This window comes from Sminthopsis crassicaudata, chromosome 2, assembly GCF_048593235.1.
Source record: "Sminthopsis crassicaudata isolate SCR6 chromosome 2, ASM4859323v1, whole genome shotgun sequence".
In the NCBI taxonomy this organism is placed as follows: domain Eukaryota; kingdom Metazoa; phylum Chordata; class Mammalia; order Dasyuromorphia; family Dasyuridae; genus Sminthopsis; species Sminthopsis crassicaudata.
The window spans coordinates 511345603-511364777 of record NC_133618.1 but is presented as its reverse complement, the minus strand read 5'-3'; the positions used below and the strand labels follow the sequence as shown (position 1 = coordinate 511364777).

The window sequence follows — 19175 nt, the reverse complement described above, 5'->3', positions numbered from 1 at the left end:
GTTCTTTTCAACCATAAGAAATCTTACACATTATTTCCATCAAGCTATTAGTAGGTTGTGATTTGCTCCTATATTAATCATGTCAGTTGTAGGATAGACCTCATGGAGGCCACACTGCCAACTTCTTGCAGTCTAGCTCTCTCCTTTACCCAACATGTCCATCAAAAGGCAACAGTTGATTTAGAAGAAAAACTCAAATAGTAAATATTTTATTAATTGAATTTTAAATTAATAATAATAGTGTGACATTTATTTTATGGTGCTTTTGAGTTGCATGTTTTTATATAAACTATACGCTATCTTTTTGGTTCCTTAAAACAATGTAACTAAAAATAGTGTCTTTGTTTAGAGAGAGCCTATTTTTTTTCACTTGTGCCAAGGCAACTCAGTTAAATTTGAAGTACTTTAGTTTTTTAGTGACATATTTACAGACATTTGCTTGTAGTTTTATCTTACTTTGTTAACTATTAGTCTTTTCCTTTCCACTCAAAAAAATAAAGGTAGTTCAATGATTCCACAGTATTGTGTAATTAACCCATATGTGGAAGGATGTATGGGAGAAAAAGTAATTTTTTTTTAATGAAAAGATAAAATTAAAAAAAACCTAAAATAGTATAGAATGAAAAGCAATTCTCCCTCCCATTCATTATATTACACTTTAACACAAAAATTCAACTAATTAATAACTGGTGAAACATTACCTTTAATTCCCACTGTTAAACTAATACAAATGTTAACAGTAGATTCCCAATTTGAATTTTCTTTTCTTTGTTAGTGATTTATAAACGGTACTAGTTTGTTCCTTGCAAAATGTGGAAAGAATTTTCTATTCTGAGAAGTAGTTTTAAGAATCAAATTCAACAGATACAGTAATTTGACAAAATAGATGCTTTTCATCTGTTGCCTTCTGGTTAAAAAGGGGTTACCCTACGAACATTAGGTTTCCTAACACAATAGTGAGGACAAGTAATCTGAATATGTAGTTATTGTTTGGCAGGTTTCCTAACACAATAGTGAGGACAAGTAATCTGAATATGTAGTTATTGTTTGGCTTTCATTCTCAAAGAGAATCATGCCATGTGCTATCATACTTAAGTGAATTGGATTTAAGTGAGGGAGGACTGTGTAAAGTCACTAGCCTCACATTCTCCTCCAGATCCATCTGGGTCCAATGGCCATATGAAGACAACTGGAAATGGCTCTGGATGCAGTAGGAGACCTTGGACTTAAGCTAAGATTTTTTAATAGCTCTTATTTTGGCTTGAGGTAATTACTCATTTATTGATTAAGGCTAGATTGAATAAATTATAGTAAATGTCAGGAATTCTTAGTTTCACATTTGTCTTTTGTAGCTTTTTGAGGAAGTCACTCCATTTCTTTTGATCTCTGAAAGGGTAGGGTATTGAATTGAATATCTTAAGTATCTTAAAAATCTTAAGTTTCAGAATGCCTGTATGGTTCTGTTAAGAATTCTGACGTCTGCCCCCACTCCCCAAAAAAGAAAGCTTTTAGTAATGTGGATTATATAACTTTTTATTATATATTTAAAATTAAAATTTTTAAGTTTTATTATAAAAGTAAGTTTTGTCCTAATGGGTCCCCTGAACGAGTTTTGGGAATCTTCCCCCACCTCTCACTGGACCAGCCTTTTTGAGAACTACTGGACCAGATGATAAGTATAGATCTCTTCTTTAGAAATAACATCATCTCTAGTTGCTTGTGGGATTTCTCTACCTATGTGTCCTATTTCACATTCAATATGTCCAAAACAGAACTACTTTAAAATGCCTCCTTATTCCAAATTCATTTGCTGTATAAGCTGAGACATCACTATTCATCATTTTTGTAATCTTCAAAATTCTTCCTTCACCTTATCTAATCAAGTCTAGTTGATAATGCTTTTTACAACATCCTTCTCCCTTTTATTGTTCTTATTGCTACCACTCTAGTTTTTAGAGCCTCTTTACCTGAAGTTTTTTCCTTATCTCTGCTTCATCTTTCATGCTATTACTAAATGTTCTCTTACAAATAGATCTGAAAATACTTCTACTTTGAAAAAAAGGGTTATTTTGTCTGGGGCAAGGGTATAAATTAGTCGTACAAGAGCTTAGAACTGGAAGGGACCAGTTCCCTTAATTTTTTATTTTTTTAAGAGTAAAAGAAAATAAAAAATAGTTGCTTCAGTGCTTCCTCTTAAGTCTTTGCCATGCCATACTCTTTTTTTTTTCTTGCCCTATAATAGGGAAAAAAGAAAAACAAAGTCCCTGTAGCAGATGCCTAGCCCAAAACCAAATTGGCCTTATTTTAACAATGAAAATTGACCCAAGGTAATACCAGTTGGTAATTGTCAGGATTTGAAGTTAGATTCTTTGACTCATTTATTTACATATTTCCCAAGATACTGCTGTACTTCCAGCACATATTCAGTGCAAAATCTGACCTCTCTATTTTTCTATTTTTCCTCTTCAACCTTTAAGCCTTTTTTTCATGCTACCAGAAAATGGGTCATAATGCTATGGTGTTATTCACAAAGTTTTCCCTGATCTTTTATAACAGTAAAGGTTATTCTTTCACTCTTGAACTTTTTTGACTTTTTGTTTTGTAGCTCCCATTTTAATGATTATAAATGAGTTGTAACCCAAGCAAGTCCCAAGCAAGTTGTGATGATTTAATTTACAGATCTAAGATTGTAGGCCCTCTACTTATTCAGTGCTCATCCTTTAAAGTTTCTCAAATTTTGAAAAGTATTTTTCATTTCCAAATATGTCCCTCTTTTAATGAAGCTTCATCCATTTTATTAAAAAAACACATTTTTATTAAAGAAAGAGAATTTAGCAAACCTAACCTAACTGGTGAGCTAAGTCTGACAGTATATATCATATTCTACATCCCTTGTCTTTGAAAAGAGATAAAACTAAATGAATAAACTTGGTTATTGTAATTATATATCATTCATTTTTGTTCAAATATTTGAAGGAGTGCTAGCTGGTAAAAAGTTCTTTTAGATTCCAGAAGGCATCACCAAAAACTTAGAGATTAAATTTATATATTTCAAGTCAGGAAAAACAGAAAGTAGAATGGGCATATAAGAATAGTGGAATCAGTAAGAGGTTATAGACATCTTTTTGGATATCTTCAAACAGAGGTTAGATAATTACATAAGCAGGTATGTGTCAGTGTGTATGGGTTGGATTAGATACCTGTTGAGGTCCTTTCTAGCCTTAAAATCCTGTTTCTATCACAAGGGGACCAACACAAGCATTATTCATACCATAACTCACTGTTCATATGAATTTTGGAACCATAATAATGGGTTGACCATAAGAAAGAATTGAACATATAAGATAGCAACTAGATATTAATCTTTGGATGAGATTGTTGAAACTGCTCATCCTAATTCAAATAGGTGAATTCAATGGCAAAAGACAAGGTAACACCCTATAGGCCAATTAATTACCATAATCAGTCTCAAAATTCTTTGCCCTAAGCAGTATAGGTTAAATTATGTCAACATTTTATCCTCACAGTTTATAGGCAAAACACATAGACAGGGGTCAAACAATGGCATTAATTAAATGTAATTGAAGGAAAGCAATGGGCTTTTAACAGATGTCTTACAAATACTACCATTGCACCATAATTAGAATGGTTTAAGTTATCAGATCTAAGAATACATAGAAATCTGTGATCTCATCAGTTGGGTTAGCTGGAATTTTGTGGGGAAGCGCTACCCAATGTTCTGGGTACTGGGTACTTTCTTGATATTGTAGTAAGATCAGTGGAGCTATTGAAACTTGTCATCTAATTTCTTGCTATGTAACCAGTTCATCTTTTAACATACTTTCCTTACTGAGTTTCTTCAGTATTCCTCATTTTTAAAATAGTTATATTCTTATATCTATCATCCTATTAATTTTTAAGATAACCTTTAAAAATTGGGCATTGAGGTGGGAGCTTGACTCTTTTACATATAGTAATAAGACATTTTCACATTAGCTATTTCCAAAAATGTATATCTTTACTTAGTCCAGTCCTTGATTTCTCTTGTCAGGTGAGTGATGAGTTGTTCAATATTAAATCTTCTGGAATTGATGGAATGTTTCACTGATCAGAGGTCTTTATCTTTTAAATGGTCTTTTAAAAATGTGATTACTATCAAAACTGGAAAGGGAACATTCACAATAAATGGAGGAAGAATGTTAGAAATTATTTTCTCAACCCTGATCCAGTAAAACTGGCAAAGTCAATTTTAGATATTTGTAAAAATATGAAATTCCTACATCAACAGAATGAGAAACAGATTATTTAAAGTACTTAAGCTGGGGGGGCAAGGGGGATTGAAACAATCATTAATTTACTCAAACATTTAAAAGCCAATTCCCATTTTATATATTATCTTTGCAAAAGTAGGAACAGAAGGGATCCTACCAAAATATTGAACCTCTAAGTCAGAGATTTAGAAAAGAATATACAATAATACTTTTTAATAAAATCTGTTTGACTGTGGGAACTTAACCCCTTCTGTTTTCTCAGCTGTGAAGTTAGGGTAATACTTAATGAGTAGTATCTTTAGGGATCAGTAATCATTTCTATACTGGATTTCTCTCATGGATGCAGCAGGCTTAAATAAAAATTAGTTCAGGAAAATGTTGAACGATATGGAAGTGATTGACAAAGCATAATCTCTTTCACTATGATACTACCTTTCAATTTTCTTTTTCAGGTAAACTAGGTATTTGAATTTCTTCTTGGGGTGACTTGATACTAGATTATTATACACTTTCAGGGACTGTTCTGACACAAGGCATTATAAAAGTTTTTTTTCACCATTTTTTTCCCCAATAGCCTCCTTATTTCTCCCAGAGAACTATGCCATATAACAAAGTGGTGGTGTTTTTTTTTTCCTGAGGCAGTTGAAGTGACCTGCCCAGCTAGGGTCATACAGCCAGGAAATATTAAATGATTGAAGCCAGATTTGAATTGAGGGCTGGTGCTTTATCCACTGAGCCACCTAGCAGCCCTAACAAATAGTATTTCTAAAAGGAAAAAGCAAGAAAGGAAATGGGATTTGGCATAACTGATTAATATTCAGTGTTCATTTTTTGTGTATCTTTATAAGTTGGGAGTATCTTCTCATAACTTGATCAAGCTATGCTTATTTGCAGCATTAAATTTGTGTATGTGGAGAGGTTCTTGTTAGTTGTGCTTCACATCATTTTATGCTTCTGACTTCATCACATTCGTCATTTCTTATACTGCAGTGTATTACATTTATGTACCATGTTTTATTTAGATTTTACCCCCAAAGTAGTGGGTATCTATATTGCTTCCAATTCTTTGCTATCCACAAGCATGCTATTTCATTTCTGGTTTTGGAGTTGTAAGATCTGAGTAAATAAAATTACTACTTTAGGGGCAGCTAGGTTGTGCAGTCCATAAAGCACTAGCCCTGAAGTCTGGAGCACCTGATTTCAAATCTGGCCTCAGACACTTAACACTTCCTAATTGTGTGACTCTGGGCAAGACACTTGACCCCAAATGCCTCAGTCAAAAATATATATATATGCATACTACTTCAAATAGTTATTTAATTATAAGTGAATTGGAGAAGAAAATGGCAAACCATTCCAGTGTTCTTGTCAAGAATGGGATCATGAAAAGTTGGACATAACTGAACAATGGCTTTTGATTTTATACAGTCCTATTCATTGTCCCTTTTGTCTTGGACATTAAGTTCTTATCACAGATAATTTGGTATAAAGGTTTTTTCCTAATTGGTCATTTTCTTTAACAAAAGTTAAGTTTTGTTTAACAAAGTTAACAAGTTAACAACAAAAAGGGTAATTTCTGAGTAAACAAAAGTTTGCATTTTCCTGTAATTGAAATTATCTCATTTTTTAAAAATTGACTCTATCCTCTGGTTATTCTTGCCCTACCCATGAAAAATATGATGTTTCTCTTTTGATGTATGTGTGTGGTGGGTATGTGTGGGAGTGTGTGTGTGAGTGTAAATTAAAGAAAATACTTTTTGATCCTCTGGGCAGTCTACTTAATCTTATCAATCTCAGTTTTCTTTTTTCTAATAGAGAGCACCACACACATTTACTTGAGGATATAAAGCACTTTGCACTCTTATAGCTCAATTTTATTAGAATTTTTACTGAAAATTGTGAGTCTGAGAATTATTCATACAAGTAACTAACCTTATTCATAGTAGGACTTAATATTTGTATTGTTAGTTTACCATGTAAAATATATTCACATGAGGTTTAACCACTATTTTGATTTTTGGACCAATGAAAATTTCCCATACCATCTTGAAATTAATATAACTTGTCTATCAATTGACACTTCCTTTTCTTGATGAAGAAATAGAACAAGAGAATTAGAGAGTTAATTGGGGTATTATTAGGTATTAAGAGTAGATAGTTAAATCCCAGTTTTCAAAGCCTAAATGTGATAATTCTTATATAAATCACACTATGTAATTTATTCAATCACATGACTACTTAATGTTATATACAACGTACTATTAACTTGTTACAAATCCAAGAGTCATAGGTTCGTTTTATAACAATGTACATTAAGTCATTATAGTTGAGGAAATAGATGGTATTTTGACATCAACAGAATCTAGAGAGTAACTAGAGCTATGATTTTATTAGTGGAATGAGCTCTTAACTTTGCTTTAAGGTCACACTTTTGAAAAGGGTAGAAAAGTTTTTCAAGAAGAAAAGGAAACAACCTAATTACTAAACATGAAAATCTTAGAAACCTTTTTCAATGAATGTTAGGAAATAGCCTTGTCTCTTAATCATAGGATTGTATTTTTGCTAAAGGTTTTCACTAAGTGAAATGATACAGCCTTTTAAAAATTAACTATGGGTCTTTTGTTACCTTTGAGTTCTTGCAAAGATCTTAGAGATCTTGAGTTCTGTACCACAAGGCTTTGCAAAAGATGAATGTGAAAACTATCTTTGCATGTATTTGGAAAAATGAAATAATGCTTTTTTAAAACAAACAAAAAAAACCCTTTGTGTTCTAAATTTTTCTCCCTCCTTTACCTTCCCCAAGACAGCTATCAATCTGATTAATAGGTTAAATATGTGCAATCCCTTTAAACACATTTCTACATTTATCATGCTGCACAAGAAAAATCAGATCGAAAAGGGAAAAAAATGAGAATAAAATTCAAGTAAATCAACAACAAAAGAAATGAAAATGCTGTTGTAGTGATCTACACTCAGTTCCCACAGTCCTCTCTCTGAGTGGAGATAGCTTTTTTCATCACAAGATCATTGGAACGGGCCTGGATCATCTCACGAGAAGAATCTCATTCATCAGAACTGATCATTGTATAATCTTGCTTTTGCTGTGTATAAGGTTCTGCACGCTTCACTTAGCATCAATCCATGTGAGTCTCAGAGAGGACTTTGAAAAACCTCAGGAAAGGTAGTGCTTCAGCTGTGTGTTTCTAACCATAGTGGTTAGGAAGAAAGCATTTCAGGCATGAAGGACAAGTCATAGAAAGGTGACTTAAGCTCCTTTTTTTTTTTTCTTGGTTGGCTAAGTTCCATATGCAATGAAGTATTTTTTTGCATGTGAAATTTTTGGTAATTTTCTTTTATTCAGTAACCTAGTAGGTAACTAATTTCATTATTTTTTTTCCTTGGTAATTGTACCTTTTGTGTTTTTGTTTTGGGTATTTGTAAATTGAATAATGTTCTTTCCCTTTTTAAACTTAAATACCTCTTCTATAATGTCCGTTTTTTCAGGCATATTCTGTATGCTCTTTGGATTTGCACATTGAGTTGTCTTTGAATTTTGGAATGTTCTGTTCCCTTCATTTGGAGTAAATCTAAAATAGTACTTAAATTTCCTTTCCTTTATATTCAAAAGTCTTTTAAAACCCCACTTGCAGAATTTGTCATTGTAGTTATCTAGTTACCGTTATTTTATTTGGTTTGTTTAGTTTTTGAAGACAGTCTGGATTTTTTATTCATAGTTTATTTTCTGCATTCAGAAGTTCTAGGTAATTGAATTGTTTTATTTCCTACATTTTGCCCTTGCTTAGTTACTTGCTGAGTGCTTATACTAATTCTGAACTTTTGTTTACTTAATTTCTGATTCCATGCTTTCTTGGGATTCCATGGAATTCTGTATTTCATTAAGGATTGGTTTCCTTTCTTTTGTATTTGTAACATTTACCTTTCTAACTGAGAATTCAGTACTAGTTTAGGATCTTTCATTTTTTTTTAATTTTGAAAATTTGAGGGTTTTTTCCCTTTCTCTTACTTGTACCTTTCATTTTTAAACTTTTACTATTATCATCCTCCAAAATTCTCCTTCCCTTTTTTCATTAAAACTTGTAAAACTTGTTAAAAAAAAAAAAAACTGAGACTAAAGTAAAATTGGCATTGTTTTCTAATTTGATCTATCTTTGAAGGCACTGGTTTAGAAGAGTACCTGTGTGTACTCGTTTCCCTTGTCTGACTTTTACTTGTTGGAAAAGTAAAATCAGATTAACTAGGTTGTAACCCAATCAATGGTAAACTAATTGTAGTTTTTGTTTTTGTTTTTTTGTTTGTTTTTTGTTTTTAACATTAAGATTTCCAGAATTCTTGCACATAATTTTGCCTCACACTTTACTTTCCTGCCACCTTTGCTTTCCCCTCTGCTCCCATTATCCCCCTCCTTATCCATGATGATTATTATTTTTTTTAATGTTCTTTTTTGGGGGGGGAGAAAGGGGACTTTTAAATTGCATTTTCTTTTGAATGCACTCTCCAGTTCTGTGGGCCTCATCTTTTAACAAAGTCCAAAGGATGGTTTAATGACAAAGTTAACATAATTAATAATTTAAAGATATTCTCTATTATGATTAGTTTAAAAATTCCAAAATTTCATTATTTACTAAAAACAAAAACATGGCATTGGGGTCTTTTCAGTATCATTTATCCTTTAATATTAAAAGTACCTAAAACCAAAAATTAGCATTATATGTAATGGGTGGTGCTCCATTTCCTCACTTATTATTTGATAGGAAAGCTATCAGTTTCAGTAACTTAAGAGAAAGAAATTAATCGCATAAAAGATAGGTAAAGAAAAAAATACACCAGTACGCATTTACTGGTTACATGATATACTAATCAGTAAAGATAGTATTTGAGATGGTAGTTTCAAAAAACCTTTAACAACAGTCTGTTGAAGATTGTATTAATAGGAAAGGAAATCCTATTTCAGTAATTTCAAAATGGATAAAATATTTGTGAATATTTTACCAAAACTTAAAAAACTTGTTTTAAAAAGTGGTTTTTATAGTTATTGAGACATTACAGGAAAACAGTGTTTTCCTGTTTATAACTTGTGAAAAGTACAGTATGTTGTTTTTCAGTTTGTTTTCTCTGTACCAGTTTTATTTACTGCTTTCCCTATTTCTCTGAATTTAAACTACTATTTCAGGGCCTACAATGCTTTTGCTATAGTGTAATCTTTCATTACATTTGTGAATCAGTTTGTTTTAATTATTCCCCAGTTGATGGGCACTTTGTTTTCAATTCTTTTATATCAAAAGTACTGTTTTGTTATGAAACTTGACTGTCTTTGTTTTGGGGGGGATATATGTGCCAAGTAATGGAATTTTCGGAGTTAAAGGATATGGAAATGGAAATTACACATTGATTTCTTCTGTCTTGGTCAAGTCTTTTCTCATGTTCTTTTTTCTTTGTTATTTTTTTTTTTAAATCTTAATTTTTAAAAATCACTTTTTGAGACTTTTCTGTGCTAAATAGGAAATATTAAGAGAAAAAAAATGTCATTTCCATCTAAGGATGATTTGTAGGCCACTGCTTTCTGGTTTTACATCAATAAATTTTTTTAATTCTTTTGAATTTGATGCTGATTTTGACCTTTCTTGTAGACAGCTAACTAGATTCTGAAAATATTCCCATGTTTTTAATTATCAAAATTTGTTTTTTTCCATATCTTTTTGCCAAATCTTCCATAAGATTCTATAATCATAATATCCTCTCTTCTCTTCCCCTCCCCAATTTTCTGATTCCTATCCTGAGGTATATTTGCCTTCTGTGGTATATTAGGGGGAAAACAGGCTAGAAAGAAGTTAAGAATATTATATGTAATAAGTTTTGAACAATTCATCCTGGTCCATGAATTGTGTTTGTGATTAATTTAAAAGATCCCATATGTGTTTTTCATAATTCATCAGAAGTTTTAAGGGCAGCAGCAAGTCACCATTTTGGCATATTCTTGGTCTTTTTCTTCTCTTCCTCCTTCTCTTACCTCTTCCTCCTCTGGCAATTGGTCTTAAATGACTTGCGCAGGGTCATACAGCTAGGAAGTGTCTGAGGCTAGATTTGAAATCCTGACTTCAGGGCTGGTGCTCTAACCACTGTGACATTTAGCTGCCCCTGGCATGTACTTCTGTACTTTTCTTTGCCCTTCCTATCTTCTTTAAGTTCAGCAATATATAAACATTGTTTGCCAGGAAAATAAAATCTAGAAAATTTAAGATGTGCATTTTTGCAATGAAGGATAGCTGATATTTATGAAATGTTCATTTACTATCATTTTCTTCATCAACAACTCTGTGTATTAGGTCATGGAAATAGAAACACTCCATAAACACAACCTTAATTAATTAAAGAGTTTAAAATTCCAAAAGCTTGATGACATTCAAAATGACAATAAATAACTTGTAATAGCAGTTGACATGCTTTGTGGTTGATATGGTAATGATGATTGGTTGACCAATCTCTTTCCACTTTGCACAAACTGACTTTATAACTACTATTTAGTTAATATGTGCAATTGCTTTGAATGGAAGGTTATGTTACATTTATGCAAATTAATATACAATGATGTAGTATACACATATTTAAATGACAAATGCATTTTAGTGGGTATTTTATATTATCTGATGAAATCATCTTTAATAACCTTCTCTTTAGGATTTATTTTATTAAATTTTAAGCAAAATACGTGAAATTAGCCTAAATATTTGTTATAATGATAAGATATAATGAAAATATATTTTAGAAAATTTAAGTTCTGACTAATTTGGATTTGTACCTCCTCTATGAATTGTATTGTGTCAACTAATAAATGGAAATTTTTTTCACTCATTTTTTGCTGGGCTTGAAGAACATAAAATCTTTTCTTGAAAGTCCAAGAAAAGCCATGGAGAAGACAAAAAGTAAATTAATATGGAAATTTACCATATTTATTTATTATAGGATGTACAGCTATCCAGCCCGTGTACCGCCTCCTCCTCCTATAGCTCGTGCAGTGGTACCCTCAAAACGCCAACGTGTGTCAGGAAACACTTCCCGCAGAGGCAAAAGTGGCTTTAATTCCAAGAGTGGGCAGCGGGGCTCTTCATCTAAATCTGGAAAATGTACGTTTTAATTTCAGATAACTGTATCTTTCTTAATTTCAATTATTTGGAATGTTATCCAAATATGTGGATTTTGTTAGAAATAGGAATTTTAAGAGGCAGAGAATGTTGTAGCAGATGACAAGAAAAATACTCCTTTCATGTGCCTCCTTCATTCATTAATCTATTTTACAACATTAGGATGTTTTTACATCTAAGGGTGTTTTGAAGCAGGTAATGGTACCGAATAATAAAACTATAATCTTACCATAGTCTTACTCCCTGAGAGGTCACAGTTCAATTTTTAAAAATTTTGTTATAGAGGGAAAAAAATGATAGTGTTTATTTTTAAATGCTTTGAGAGAAGTGTTTTTATTCTTTTGAAGTCCTGAAAGTGATAGTATTTTTGAGAACAAAAAAGAGGGGAAAGAGTCCATAAAATAAGAATGAGATTGATAAGGAGAGTGCTTTTGCTAGATATTAGAAAGCACATTACCTTTATGTAGATTTCAGTTGATTCCAACTCAGATTTTGCCTACTGATGATGATTTGGTGTCTAGTTATAGAGTCCTATGGGGATGTGGTTTTTACAAAAATTTTATGCATAGGTAATTTTTCAGCAATTGCAAAATCTTTTATTCCAACTTTTCTCCTCCTTTCCCTCACCCCTTCCCCCAGGTGGCAGGCTGACCAATATATGTTAAATATGTTAAAGTATATGTTAAATGCAATATATGTATATATGTCTAAACAACTATTTTGCTGTACAAAAAGAATCTGACTTTGAAACAATGTACAATTAGACTGTGAAGGAAATAAAAAATGTAGGCGGACCAAAATAGAGGGATTGGGAATTCTATGTAGTGGTTCATAGTCAACTCCCAGAGTTCTTTCACTGGGTATATAGCTGGTTCAATTCATTACTGCTCTATTGGAACTGATTTGGTTCATCTCATTGTTGAAGAGGGCTTCGTCCATCAGAATTGATCATCATATAGTATTGTTGAAGTATGTAATGATCTCCTTGTCCTGCTCATTTCACTCAGCATCAGTTCATGTAAGTCTCTCCAGGCCTTTCTGAAATCGTCCTGTTGGTCATTTCTTACAGAACAATAATATTCATATACCACAATTTATTTAGCCATTCTCCAATTGATGGGCATCCACTCAGTTTTCAGTTTCTGGCCACTACAAAGAGGGCTGCCACAAACATTCTTGCACATATAGGTCCCTTTCCCTTCTTTAAAATCTCTTTGGGGTATAAGCCCAGTATTAACACTGCTGGATCAAAGCGTATGCAGAGTTTGATAACTCTGAGCATAGTTCCAAATTACTCTCCAGAATGGCTGTGGATGTATTCACAATTCCACCAACAATGTATCAGTGTATGGGGATGCATTAAATATTTTCAGTTTCTTTTTTGAATCTAACCTCATGGTTTGTTGTTTGGGGTTATAGTGAAAGGTGATGATCTTCAGACAATTAAGAAGGAGTTGACCCAGATAAAACAGAAAGTGGATTCTTTATTGGAGAGCCTGGAAAAAATTGAGAAAGAACAAAGCAAACAAACAGGTAAATGGTGTTCTATCTTTTAGATGTTTTTGGGTACTATTATCACAAAAGGTAGTTGAAAGTATATGGTGGAGTAGTGGGATATGAAACTTTGTGAAATTGGGAAGGGAATTTTTGTGGGAGGATTTAGACTCGTGCTGCAGTTGTATGATCATTATCTGGGGATTGTCTACATCCTGTGGACATTACTTGCCCCCTAGACAGACTTGTCCTTCTCATCCCCAGTAGAGATGAAGAATGATAAGTCAGAAGAGGAGCAGAGCAGCAGCTCCCTGAAGAAAGATGAGACTAATGTGAAGATGGAGTCTGAGGGGGGTGCAGATGACTCTGCTGAGGAGGGGGACCTACTGGATGATGATGATAATGAAGATCGGGGGGATGACCAGGTGAAAACTGTGGGGAAGGAAAGAAAGATATGGTGGAAGGGGGGGGACTAGGAACATCTGGAATGCTTCTAACTCTGTCCTTTTGTCTATTTTGTAGCTGGAGTTGATCAAGGATGATGAAAAAGAAGCTGAAGAAGGAGAGGATGACAGAGACAGCGCCAATGGCGAGGACGACTCTTAAGCACATGTTGGGGTTTTAGAACTCTCGTCCCATTATTTCTTTATCTAGGCGCTTGTCTTTGATCAAACTTTTCACCAGATCCTCTCCCTTAGAATCTTCCAGCACATGTTCACTGTTGTACCCAACTTTATCTTTCCCATGTTCATTAATTCTGCCCTGCGCCTAGTTCCTTTCCTACTTCCTTCAATTCTCCTAGTAGTTATATTAAGTCTCCTGTAATTTTGCTTTTAATTTTGATACCTCTTTATGACTTAACAATAAAAAGGATGTATGGTTTTTATCAGCTGTCTCCAAAGGAATCTCTTGTTATGCAGGGAGTAAGCACAGTTCTCGATTCAATTCAAACCTGAGACTGATTGCTACTTCCAAAAGTGAAAAGGCAATCAATCTCATTCAATTCAGTTCTTGAGAACTTTGAGTGTCTTCTCCTACCTAGGATTACAATGTGGGGGGCTACAAAAATGTAACAGTTTTTATTTTATTTTATTTCATTATTTTTGGTGAATGACAGTTGTCAGTAGAAATGCATAAAGAGGTACATTCAGAAGAGGAATTAGTGTGTGCTTATATTTTTTTTAAATAGACTTTGTTTTCTAAAGTTAATATTGTGGGTTATTCATGTGAAAGTCTGATGTTTGGAACTTTTTTTTCTCAAAATAAATATATATATTAAACCAGGAATTTGAAGAAGAAAAACGACCCCAACTCCTGGATTTTCTTAGAAAATTTTTCACTGTTTTATAATTAATTGTTTATTGAACTTATTGTAATTTTATTAGGAAGTTATTACTTAAAGATTTAGCACTTACGTCATACCCTCTAGTGCACATGCCAGTTATTTTTTGCTTTATTTATTTCCCAGAAGGCTACATTATGAGTAGATAACTTCTTCCCAGAATTGGGGGTTCTTTGTTGAGGGAATTTACAGAGTTTATATGCCATCTCATTAGACTTTTTTGTTAGGGATCCCTTTGCAAATGTATACTATTTATTTAATTGCATATTGAGAATTCATTTTTACAATAAATTTAATACCAGTCAGTAAATAACCAAAAGATACGAGGTTGAGATTGGACAGTGAAATTTGCATAAGATTATCATCATATACTAAAGAAGAAAGGGGGGATATCATTAAGCTTACTAAGGATTATGAGTCTGCTCTTGATTTTCTTTAGGAAGAGAGTAATTTCTCCATACAACAAAAAGAGTTGAGATTATTGAGAGGACTGAAGTAAAGTTAGGGGACAAAATGGTGTGTCACTTGATGGGTAGGGAGAATGAAGGTCCTTGATTTATAATGTTCTCCTTTGTAGGTGATCCTGTTAAATCAAGGGATATTGATCTTCATGTACATTTTGTCTTTTTCATACTTGCAATTTACTAATAATGGTGACAGGATCATTTTGTGAAGGAAAAGTCAAAATAGATTGGCTTAATATTATACATAAAATGCTCAGTGATTTCAGCCAGCACATTGCTTAGTAAATGGTTGATGTAGTAATTTTTTGTGTCCTGACTCCCAATTTGGATTTTTTGTCATTAAGATTTTGGGCAAATCAACCTATGCTTTCCTATTTGCTCATTGGTATTATGAAGGGATTCAATTAAAAGTCAGAAGGAACCTCTTAAATGGATATGATTGTTCTTTGCCTATAGGATGAATGTAAGAGAGAAACAAGGAAAGTAATTGAATATTTTTGGATGACTCCTATCTTTGCAAGTATCCTATGCTTTCTTGCTATCTTCTGAATTTGAATAAAAATCCCCCAATTTGACTGCTTCAAAATGCCCCATGTTTTAATCATCTCATTCAAAAAATCCATTTCCTTATTAGTTTTACTTACTATAATTGACAAAGGGAAATTGTCTAATTAACATGTAATTTATGTTAAAAGTTTAATCTTTATAGAGAATGTTTGATTTTTAAAAGGGAAATACTTTAACTCAGTTGAACTTGCTGGTATATGCCTTGTTGATAGTAGTAGTCCAACTACTAAAACCCTCTACATGATTGGAAGTTGATAAGAAAATACACAAAATAGGCACTTTGAGAATGTTTATTGAATTGAAAGAAATGCTTGACTTGGGATCCCAAAACAAGTGGAAATATGCAGGCCTTGGGTTTTGCCAGGATAAACTGAGTGTCCGTCATCTGAATGAATTATAGAAATCTTGAGCTATTGCTGTTGTGCAATCTAGAAAGAACATTGTAGAATGATTTTTTTTTAAGTTTCATATATATATATATATAAAAATTATTTTACAAAACATGCATGGGTAATTTTTCAACATTAACCCTTGCAAAACCTGTTCCAACTTTTTCCTCCTTCCCCCCACTCCCTCCCCTAGAAGGCTTGTAGTTCAATATATTTTAAATATGTTAAAGTATATGTTAAATCCAATATATGTGTATATATATTTATACAGTTATCTTGCTGCACAAGAAAAATCGGGTCTAGAAAGAAAAAAAAAAAAAAACCTGAGAAGTAAAACAAATGCAAGCAAACAATAACAAAGAGTTGAAATGCTATATTGTGATCCACACTCAACTTCCCATAGTTTTCTCTCTGGGTATAGCTGATTCTTCATTACCGAACAATTGGGTGGAACTGGTTTGAATCATCTCATTGTTGAAGAGAACCACATCCATCAGAATGGATCATGGGATAATTTTGTTGTTGCCTTTTATAATCTGATTCTGCTCATTTCACTTAGCATCAGTTCATGTCTTTCCAGGCCTCTCTGAAATTATCCTGTTGGTCATTTCCTACAGAACAGTAATATAGGAGATTAAAAAAAAACACTTAATAATCTCTATTTTGGTTATAAAAAAGTCCTTACCAACTCTAAAACACCATATGATGTGAAATTTATTATGAGTGTCAGGCTTTTGGTAAATATTTTCTATAGAACTCTTGGTTGAAAGCTAAAATGCACCCTTTTTACCCTTCCATTCATTTCTTACTTTAGGCTTTTTTTTTTTTTTTTTTTGTAATCTTTATTTTCAGATTGCCTTAGCTATCCTTACGGAGAAAATAAGATCTCTGAGGAGTGGACAATAATGTTTTGTTTGTAAGGGCTAATTAATATTTGGGGCAGTTAGGTGGCACAGTGGATAAGAGTGCTGGGCCTGAAGTCAGGAAATTGTGTTCAAATTTCGCTTCCAGACTTTTAACTAGATGTGTGATCCTGGGCAAACCACTCTAGTATGTTTATAGCTAAGAAAACTCCAGATGATATCATAAAGTCAGACACAACTGAAACTGCTGAACAACAGTAAAGATTTGTAAGTGATAGAATGGAGCAGGCAGGGATCCACATTAACCAAAGGAGTATGTAATGGGTGATTTTTTTCTGTTACTCTCTTAATTGAATATATGAGCATGCATCTAGACACAAACACCAAAGATAAGTCAATTTTAAACGAAGTACATTGAGCATCAATTGTCCAATTATCTGGTTTCACAGATGACAGCCTAGAGTAGCTTTTAATTTTTTGGTGTCCCATGTGCTCAAGGTTACAGAATTAGTAGTTTTAGGACTAGAATGCAGATATTTATGTCTTCATTGGTGGTTCCATATTTGTGTTCCAATACCCAAAGTGTTGTATCAGATAAAAAATAACATAATTGTTTTATAATGATGAAGTGAACTCATTTGAAATGAGAAAAAAAGGAATGGCATACCATCACATGTCATCTATTCAAAATTGGTAGGATGTAGGAACCAAAAATGGAAATTTCTTGATGTGTGAAGAGTTTTAGTTGTTTTATAAAACAAATTGCAGTTATGGCTATTTTTGCTCATCACTTTGTGCAATCTTCCACCTAAATGCTAATTCATTAATACAGAGAAGAAAAGGTAATTGACAATATCAAGAAGGTATTGGTTATTTTATTTATATATATATTGGTTATATTATTTATATATATATATTATATTATAATATATATATATAATAATGGTTATATTATTTATATATATATATATATATATATATATATATATATATATATAAATAAGAGAGAGAGAGAGAGAGAGAGTGTGTGTATTTAGCTGTCATGTTATTAGCAGGAGTTTGCTCTCAAATTTATTGGAGCTTTTGTCCTACCTGCAGCTCTGGGAAGATGCATTATAGAATCATAGAAAGCTAAAATGGGTCTTAAGATGACTTAACAAGCCTAGGAAGGTTAACTAAATTGTTCAAGGTTACATGGGTGGGGTACTAAATTACCAACTGTCATTTGTAGACATTCCAAGTGCTTTGTGGCCTCCTGCTAATTATCTCCGATTTAAAATGCCATTCCATGGTGACATTGATTTGTCACAGAGGCTTTGTAAGATATGGGGAGTCAAAATGGAAGAAATGAGGTAGTGGGTATAAGTATACTTTGTTCCAGAAAAGCAAAGGCAGTAAGGTAGCATCAAATTTCAAGAAAATACATTAAAATATACAAGGGCCTTAATTTTGCAAATGAGCAAATTGACTCTCCATGAATTGACTTGTGCAGTTTTCTTGGCAAAGACATTGGTGGTGTTTGCCATTTTCTTCGCCAGCTTATATTACAGATGAGGAACTGAGGCAAATAGGGTTAACTGATGCCCAGAATCACACAACTAGTATCTTGATACCTGCAGCTCGGGAAGATTAGTTTTCCAGACTCCAAACCCCATGCTGAATCTGTTAAGTAATTTGGCCAATAAGCATTTATTATACATCTTGCCCCCTTGGAGCTCAAAAATCTAATGATAAAAGAGGGTTGGTAGGTGGAGGAAAAAAGGGGAAAACTGGTGCAGATGTCAAAAGTTCAAAATTAGTATAACTGGAAAATGAGATGCTAATCCTGAAATGGAGTAAGAAGGCCCACTAAATCTTGAAAGGTATTTCCCTAGGATCTGGAGCTTGGTGTGAAAAAGCCAAAGAATTGCAAAATTAGTGCTAAAAATTAAGCATCTTTTGATCCATGGTTATTGCCCTCTTCTCCAGCTTCCAGATAGCAACTGTAGTTCCCTCCCATAAAGACCATAATTCTCTAGCATCACACTTCCAGAGAACCTTCCTGAAGGGGGTTCCAGATAAATAATATCCCTCTTTGGGTGAAGTTATAGCTACATCTGGAAGTATCACTTGATATGAATTCTGACAGAATTTTCTAGGCTTTTTTAGTCTAGGTACAATCAGAATTGTAAAATAAAACCATCTTTTTGAACATCAGAAGCCCTATTCAAAAATTGCACAATCTGGAAAAAAGAATATGGAGAGTTGCAGAACTGAAGGGAGGAGAAAGCCTCAAAACCTTCAGCAGAGGTGTGGAATGAGTGGAAAGGGAAGGCAAAGTTTGGCAAGTTGCAAATCTGGTCACACTGCTGAACATTTAAGCTTTAAACTAGAGGACATTATTAGGAAAAGTATGATCTTCTAAAGAAGACTTATTAAAATTAAAGTTGTGATTGGGGAAGACATTTTGTATAGGAAATGGTGGAACTGGAATTAAAACAGTATCTTTTCTCATCACTATTGTACCAACCTGTTCCTGCATATTTTGGTGGAGTTCCACTAACCCAATGAAGATAAAAAGATCAAAGTAAAAACTATTGTAAAATTGTAGTGCAGTTGTGACCAGATGGAAGATGTTAGTTATAA

At 33.0% G+C, this 19175-nt stretch overlaps 1 protein-coding gene across 24 annotated transcripts in view; it reads left to right on the top strand.

Moving 5' to 3' along the window:
* HNRNPC (heterogeneous nuclear ribonucleoprotein C) overlaps positions 1–14227 on the top strand; it is a 47237-nt gene extending 33010 nt beyond the window's left edge. For 13 of the 24 annotated variants that reach the window (XM_074294169.1, XM_074294159.1, XM_074294173.1 and 10 more), the window contains 4 exons: positions 11253–11413; positions 12851–12964; positions 13190–13350; positions 13448–14227. In XM_074294169.1, the coding sequence (XP_074150270.1) occupies positions 11253–11413; positions 12851–12964; positions 13190–13350; positions 13448–13531 (520 nt within the window). In that variant the 3' untranslated portion in view covers positions 13532–14227. The remainder of the gene's footprint in view (positions 1–11252; positions 11414–12850; positions 12965–13189; positions 13351–13447) is intronic. The other 11 variants (XM_074294176.1, XM_074294178.1, XM_074294168.1 and 8 more) reach the window with 2 other exon arrangements.
* Positions 14228–19175: the final 4948 nt, after the last annotated feature.